Source organism: Parasteatoda tepidariorum, chromosome 2 (genome assembly GCF_982258835.1).
Source record: "Parasteatoda tepidariorum strain Cologne lab strain chromosome 2, Ptep-v5.0, whole genome shotgun sequence".
Lineage (NCBI taxonomy): Eukaryota > Metazoa > Arthropoda > Arachnida > Araneae > Theridiidae > Parasteatoda > Parasteatoda tepidariorum.
The window spans coordinates 92,679,162-92,687,392 of NC_141756.1; the positions used below are offsets into that span (position 1 = coordinate 92,679,162).

Consider the following 8,231-nt stretch of genomic DNA (forward strand, 5'->3'; position numbering starts at 1 on the left):
TGGAATGCTGTTGTTACGCATTGTTGAATACTGGTGTTATATTGCCTGCATTATAAACCCACTGTGCAATCGCGCAATTCATTAAAATAATTGATCTGCATATTTATTTATGTGAAATTATCCATATGATGAGTTACACTAGGGAACAAATTTCCTGTTGTACTCATACAAATGCTTAATCTTGCCTAATTTGGGTACGGGAATTTTGAATCTTGAATTAGTTTTGCTCCTAAAGTTGCAAATTTTTTAAATGTCGTTTTAAGTCTATTTTTTGCTGAAATGTAAAAGTTTAAAATTATTTTTAACGGGGGGTAGCGTAAATGTTGTGACAAACTTTTAGGGGATATAAGGCATCAAGATTAAAACCGCAAGACGTAAAAACCATTTATAAGGTCATTTACTTATTATTTTTTTATTTTTAATGAATGTGTGGTATTAAGAACTATTATTTTGAAACCCAGATTTGCGATACATATTTACCATATGAACGAATAAATTACCCAATGAATGGCTTATAAATACCCTATATTTTTGTCTTATTACCAGAATCGTGATCCTTTTCTCATTAGAAAAGTTATTGCTATGCAGTATAGTAATTTACCCAGAATATTTTTTTCTCAGTATATAGTCTTAATGCTATTTTATATTTTGCCACTATTTATTTTTTGTTAGTAATGTGAATTTCTGGTTTAAATATCTCAAAAAGCTGTTTTTCAATTACAATGCGACTTCATCTATTTTATTATTATTATTACCACGTTTATATAAACTTGCCTTCGTGTATGTCTGTCCGGGTGGAATTTTGTAATCGATTTTAAACTAACTTCCCGACTAGCTACAAAGTTCAAATTTGGCACATAGTTCAGAATTGGATGACAATGCATGAAAATGAAGAGAAAAAATACATACAAAGTAAAATAAAATTGAAATTTAAAAAAAAAAATATTTTCGAGATTGTCTTTTGTTGTCGATTCCATTATTTCGAATTAGTATTACATGTCAGGTGAAAAGATTTTTATTGTCGGAGTATTTTTATTGGCTGAAAATCACGTGGTAGGATCCAGTTTTTCCTCATTCATTTCCAGATTGTTTTGGTTGTCATCAGCATAAAACTAATGTAAGTCATAAAGGTATTGTTTTTCTATAAAGATTTTTGTATCCCTAATTTAAAATGAAAGTTCTATTATTTTAGTAGTGGTCTTGTAGTAGTCTTGACTACTCTTGACTAAGAACAATAATCTAAATAAAAATATATATTTTTAAAAACCACGTTTTTTGTAGTGAAGAATAATAATGGAAAAGTAATAATTTTTAAAAAATATTAAATAAAAATTAAAAATTAAAAAAAATTATAATTCAAAATAAAAAAATTCAAAATAAAAAATAATATTTTTAAAAACCACGTTCTTGTAGTGGAGAATAATAATAAAAAAAAATTGAAAAAGAAAAACGTGGGGTGCATGAAATACATAACAGTACATATACACATATATCTACACATTTTCTTACTCATACGCATGCACAGCCACATATACATCCACATACATATGCATATACTCAAACATATTCCACATCCACATTCAGATACAATTACAGATATACATGCACATATTCTCAAGAGCACACATACACACACTAATATAACATTACTGTTATGTATTTCATGCACCCCACGCATTTCGTTTTTCAAATTTTTTTTAAATTATTATTCTCCACTACAAGAACGTGGTTTTTAAAAATATAATTTTTTATTTTGAATTTTTTATGTTATTTATTGATATTAAATTTTTTTCAACATCATTATTTAATATTTTTATTGGACTTTCTTGAATACGTGGTTAAAAATATATTTGTTTAATAAAATTGTATATAAAACGAAAAAACGCAAAATATTTCTCAAAAACAAATCAATCTGTATGTTGTATATTCATTGAAAATTATTTCAAAGGATCTCAGCCAATTGTCTCCAAAAAGGCATACATTTGCCATTGTAGCAATTCTGAAAGAGAAAGAATAAGAGAAAATTAGCTTTCAGAGCTTACTTACACATTGCATATACTTAATTTAAATGTGAGAACTTTTGTATGAACCAAATATCGTTCTTCTAATTTTTAAATGAACATCGTGAAATTACTCATTTAAATTAATTCAAGTCAACGTAAATAAATTATGAAACTTGTTATATTACTGTTTTTCCAGTTACCAATCATAATACACATCATGCAACTTTACCTTTGAAGGAACATATCATACAACATACCGAAATAGTGTTCCAAATAATACATCTTTAAATCTAAAATATAACTTGAAACTTACATTAAAATTAAATTACATGCTCCTCAGTTTTTAAGTTTTTAAATAACTGAATTGTAGCGGAAAATATTTTGAAAAAACATAAAAATGTATTTGTTTCATTTTATTTTACTTTTGAACCAACATTGAACAGCTGACCTAATTCTGAGTTTACGACTATCAATATTTAACTCCGTAACCATGTAATTTTGAGCTCAATTCAATGGACAAGGGAACTCCTGGATCAATCATTGGGGCAAGCTAGCCATCGTGGAGGAACACTTGATGGAACTAACTCGTGTTTGCGTTACACGTAGAGAAAAACCACAGCTCGTAATGATCAATGCGAGTCGTGAATAAATATTTTATGAACCAGCCAAAGCTGGCATTGGAACCTGAGTCATCTGAATAGCAGGTGAACGCTCTATCCCTGGAGCTACCAGAATAATTCTGCACTATTTCTGTATTATTTCTTCACTTATAATGCCTGGATACTAATGATATTATTCGAATATAGTATCTAAACGGACGTGTACGAACGCTCTTATATAATATCATTAATCAACTCGAATAAAGCAATATTAAAAAATTTATAGCAATAATTTTTATTAACCTTTAGGATGCGGTTACTCGCTGAAAAAATTCTCCTCTCTGTCCGGCGCTTTCTTGCAGAAATTCAGCCCCCCACTTAGTCAGTGGGAGGTAACTACTTTAACCACTTATGAATGGGAAACGTTTTGTTGTAATTTATATATCCCTCTCCAAGAAGAGAGCAGTAGAGGGGTTGCAGCGTGCATCGTTATCGGCAAACATTTTGACTTAGTTATGAATATTTTGGCATACTTTATTTGTAACGTGTAACACATAATGAGAAAAAGTCAAAGTATAATTATTTTTTTTTCGATTTTTTTTCTTTTACGAAAAAACAAACTTTTTCTCTATAATAAAACAAACTCATATAAAAAAGTTATTTAGAATTTTTACTGATTTTTTTTAAAAGCCTTTTCTACTGTTTTTAATAGATACAAATAAATTATTCTTGTTGTAAAATCTTAAACAAATTTATTCTGATAGCTAATGTTAAAAAGCATAGTTTTTGGTTCTCTTAGAAATGAGATGCGTCTGAAACTTCAAAAGTTTTTTTTGGAATTTAATAGTTTATTTCATTTATCCGTTAAAATAATTTAGTCAAATGTAGATTTTTTTTTTCATAAATTTTTTTATACTAAATGGATTTTTTATCTTTCTTTCACCTTTTTCTTGAAATTTAAAGTCGCATATATTACGTTCATACAAAATTGTAACACAAATATTCTTCGAGACAAAAATTATATTTCAAGCAGATAATTTATTATTCTGGCTGGTACAACTGGCTGGCAATTTGTTAGAAAATAGAATGGATAGCAATCTTTTAGAAACTAGAATGGATAGCAATTTGTTAGAAACTAGAATAGCTATCAATCTGTTAGAAACTGGAATGGATAGCAATCTGTTAGAAACTAGAATGAATAGCAATCTGTTAGAAACTAGAATGGATAGCAATCTGTTAGAAACTAGAATGGATAGCAATCTGTTAGAAACTAGAATGGCTAGCAATCTGTTAGAAGCTAGAATGGATAGCAATCTGTTAGAAACTAGAATGGATAGCGATTCGTGATTTAAATTAAACGCGGTGATCTGCGCGTGTAAGACTTAATGTATATTAACTCCTGACTACATAAAACTTCTTTCGTTTCATAATTGAAATGCATGATAAGACATTTTGTCACGAGCGCTCGAATACGACGCTCCTCTTTAGGTTGACAACAAATAACATATGATAATGAAAACAAACAAGAAAAGGCACAATAGCCAACGAAAAAATATATATTAGGGTCCTGAATCGCACCTGAAAATATATTCTACCTTGATTTCAAAATCTGGAGAGTTCTGATGAAATTGTACTCTACTTTCAACTCCTATCGTTCCATCAACTGTCAAGGTTTCTCTAACCTCTTTTAATATTATTTTTTTCGTTGGTAAAAGTGCCTTTTTTGTTTCAAGTCTGTTCCTTTTCAATCATTGACGATTTGTCGTCCTGCCGAGGAGCGTCGTGGTCGAGTGTTCGATACATATCACCCTTAGTATTTTAGTTATGAAAAAGATAAATTTTCAATATATATTTTTGGCTTCAGTTTTCTTGGGGATATATGTTTTATTAGTTCCATTTCTTATGAAAATGATAAGTATATTTCTGATCTCTGTCAATACACTTGCTAAGTTATTATTCACTAAGATAATAATAATGTACATGCTTATAATTTTAATCTAGCTACATTTGAAGTTTTTTTTTTTTTATCGTCTGCCTTTTTAATTATGATAGAAAATTTTACCCATTTGCTGCTTTTTACTGTGTATAGCGACGAATTCTAAACTGTATCCTAAATAATAAATTATGCATTTTATTAAAATAACCATATAATGTAAAAGTATGAGTAATAAAAGTTTATCACACTCACCCCAGTCGGTCCTATTCCTACAATATCGCAACAAAGTTGACCGTCAGGAGTGAAAAATGCTTCAGCTTTACTCTCACCTTCATACAAACATTGAATATGGCATGTGTTCCAAACTTTCTGTTAAATATAAGTGTACGGAGATTTAGTATTAAAACCTTTTAAAAATAAACTTTTTAATGTGATTCTCTATTTTAGCCTGCAATGAATATAATATTTGCCATGCGATAAGAATCGAAATTGATAAAATATTGTTAAAGATGAAAAAAATATTTGCTTTAATAATGTACATACAAAAACAGAAATGCGAAAATAACAGTTGAAACTTGAACAAGATATTTTTTTAAATGATACGCACAAAATTAATGCATACAAAAATAATTAAGAAATTCAAATAGAATTCATAACGTTTTATTATTTGTCCACCAGGGAGAAAATTAATTCAGTGATAAAAAAGTTCAAAAAAGAAAGTAAAAATGATTTTAAAAAAATTTATAAAAATCGTTATTTAAAATGAATATTAAATACACTGGCTTATAACATTTTCTTCGTGGCAATGGCGCACTTTTGTCCCACCTTCTGTACAAGGAGTTCCCCCACACTCTAAAACTCAAATTCTTTTAAACCTTGTCAATTTTATTTAAAAAAATTATAATAAATTGCAAGAATCATTATTTCTACCGGAGGATATTATAATAATAATGAAATAAAAATAATAATAAAATAAAATCGAATCTGCAGAGAAAACATCACAAAGAGTCTAAAAATTGTGCTGCTGGCGCCCTCTTGCAGAAATGCTGTAAAAACAAAAAAATAATAGACTTGAATGCGCTGCAATGTTGATAAATAAGTCGCTGGACACGCTGCAATAATATAGAAAATCCTAGTGTCAAGTTTAGAGGACGAGTTATCGCAGCCCTAGCACACACTGGATATTTCTGGAAGACGAGTTTTTTCGTCCATCGCGAAGAAGGAGTTGATACATTAATCAAAGTACACATATGATTCAACTTTTTTTATATATATGGCAAGACTATTCGTAAGATGAAATAAATTAACTTGGTGTCGGATTTCATGTATTTTATTTAACCTTAAAATTTGCTTATTTTTTTTAAAAAAAAAACCTTTGCTTTTAAATCAATAGATAATTTGCATTTGTTTTTGAACTTGGATTTGTACCTTGTTGTTTCGAAAATTTTAAATAACAATTTTGTTTAAAGGCCCCTCAGAGCAGACCAGGCGGTGCATCTCTATATATGTCTAGATTTTGCGGCAAAAAATTACTTTTTTGAATGAAAAGGGTATCGCATATAATGTCTCTTTGATTTTACTTGCAAATGGTAACGTACGAGAGATTTTGCTACATATCATGCATCAATCTGATGTCCATCAGCTAAATAAATATTTAAATATGAAAAAGATAGGATAGAAAGTTTGTATCGAGAGAGCCTCTCATGTTTTTGTAATACAAAATGCAAATAAATCTTTTGCGGGATTACTCACTTTGTACATGAATGTTATTTCTCTTCCATAAGCGTTGTCTTTGCATATTTCTTTTTCTTCTTCGGACGGAGTTAAAGGTTGCAACTTACCAGCATCAAACGCGTTTGTAACAACCTATGTAGTAAAACAAATGAATTTCTTGCACTACATGGAAAGCTAATTAATACGCAATAAATAATTTCATTTAAAAAAACTCATAAATATATATATATAATGATTAATTTAAAGATTTGCCACAAAACTTTTAATAATTTATAAAATTATATAAACCTATTTTGACCTAGCGTGACATATAGGTAGGAATTACAAGAATTGTACGACAATTCTTTTGATCTGAAATGGACTACTTTCGCATCAAGGAAATGTTTTTTATTCTTTACAAATATCCACTATAGTAGCTAACAAAAGAAAATATTCATTTAGTTAAACAAAAATAAATCATTTTTTTAATATGAGATTTTATTGAATCACGTCATTTAAAAAATTCATGTGTTAATAGGTTAATTACTCATAAATTTCTTATACCATATCCGAATGTGTATTTAATTTCTAAGAGAGACATCATTTAAAAAAAAATTTAATTCATGAAGGTTAAGAACTTTTTTTAAAAAATCTACCTACGCAGAAAGTAACGCAAAAGAAAATAATTTGAAATGAGGAAATCATAATTGCTGAAAAAGGTGCAAGTTTTTCTTTTCTCGATTAAAAAAATCTATGTTTTCATCCACATTTATAGTATGTTTACAAGGAAAAGATTTTGAAAAAAAACATTAAAAACATATGTTAAGCACATGAATGTTTTTTTTTCTTGCAAGCTTTTTGTGTATTTCATGATAATAAAACAGATTTACAATGCGTCAACAATAAATTTGGTCTTAATCCAATGAAAGGTTATCTTTTAATAATTTTTTATTCAAAATTAAATCGCTCTAAAGAAGATTTTTCGGTTTATAATAAATAAGCTGTGCTATCGTGCTGAACACAGACGACGAATCAACAAATTAATTTAAAAAAATAAATAATTGCGAACTGGGCATCTTAATGCAATTTTTTTTTCTAAAGTTTCCTTCGAGAAATATTTTTTAAATTTTCCACACCTACTATATAGTTTAGCTATTAACGTCAAACTAGTGCTGCACAATATGCATAGATAATACTATGGTATGCATAATGTTATATCAGGGATTGATCTGAAGAGAAATTGGCGCTTAAGTGTACTACTTTTACACAACTAAAATTAAAGACCAAACAGTGGTAATATCCCCGAACTCCGCAGTATGCACCCCAACTACCCAATAGTGAATGAACTTTTACGTCTCCGAAACTGCCATTAACAACACACAAAAGTGAGTTACAACTTTCTATGACATAATTGTAAAAAGTACAATCCTATTAACCATCCAGCCTATACCAATAGGTTGTTAAAAGTTTATTGGTAAAAAAATGTTCAGAAGGGCAATATTGAAATAATCACTGGATTCATGAGTTACAATTCTTTTTAATATTGAATATAATCATTTCGTCTTTAACCTCAGGTAACCAAACCTCGATCTAGCTGTGGTAATCAAAAATTTCACTACCATCAAATCTTAGGATTGTATACATGTGTATCATGGATTAAACAAATTTAAAACCTCTACTGCTTTGCTAATAAATGTTGATTTTTCTTTTATACACAGGGACCGCACCAGAACTTGGGGGACCGGTTTACATTTTATCTATTGAACCTATCCTTCTTCACTTACGAACATTCTTTGGTTATATCATGCTTAAAACTAGGTTGAAATTTAAGCAATTTGGTAAAAATAAAGTAACTGCTTTAAACGGAAGCAATTTGTTTAAAACTGAGAAAACTTAAAATTAAAACTGAATCAGGATATAAAATCCGATGTCTTTATGGAAACGCATTAATTCATTTGTGATTAAGGTTTTAGTGAGTGT

General features: G+C 28.8%; 1 protein-coding gene across 2 annotated transcripts; it reads right to left on the reverse strand.

The window, feature by feature from the left end:
- Positions 1-1,842: 1,842 nt before the first annotated feature.
- Positions 1,843-6,988, reverse strand: LOC107440198 (uncharacterized). 2 transcript variants are annotated; one of them, XM_016053057.4, is made up of 5 exons: positions 6,912-6,988; positions 6,291-6,404; positions 4,791-4,907; positions 4,665-4,712; positions 1,916-1,999 (listed from the first exon to the last, which is right to left on the reverse strand). In XM_016053057.4, exons 1-4 carry the CDS (start codon positions 6,954-6,956, stop codon positions 4,701-4,703), a joined length of 288 nt encoding a protein of 95 aa, XP_015908543.1. In that variant the 5' UTR covers positions 6,957-6,988; the 3' UTR covers positions 1,916-1,999; positions 4,665-4,700. The 2 variants fall into 2 exon arrangements, with proteins under 2 accessions (XP_015908541.2, XP_015908543.1); XM_016053055.4 differs by lacking the exon at positions 4,665-4,712 and having other exon boundaries at positions 1,843-1,999.
- Positions 6,989-8,231: the final 1,243 nt, after the last annotated feature.

Excerpts from the sequence above, each read along its gene's own strand:
- LOC107440198 (XM_016053055.4), bottom strand. The coding sequence starts at position 6,956 with ATGATTTCCTCATTTCAAATTATTTTCTTTTGCGTTACTTTCTGC. Across the intron at positions 6,405-6,911 it reads TCTTTTGCGTTACTTTCTGC|GTTGTTACAAACGCGTTTGA; the intron begins GTAGGTAGATTT and ends TTTACTACATAG. Across the intron at positions 2,000-4,790 it reads TAGGAATAGGACCGACTGGG|AATTGCTACAATGGCAAATG; the intron begins GTGAGTGTGATA and ends TTTCTCTTTCAG.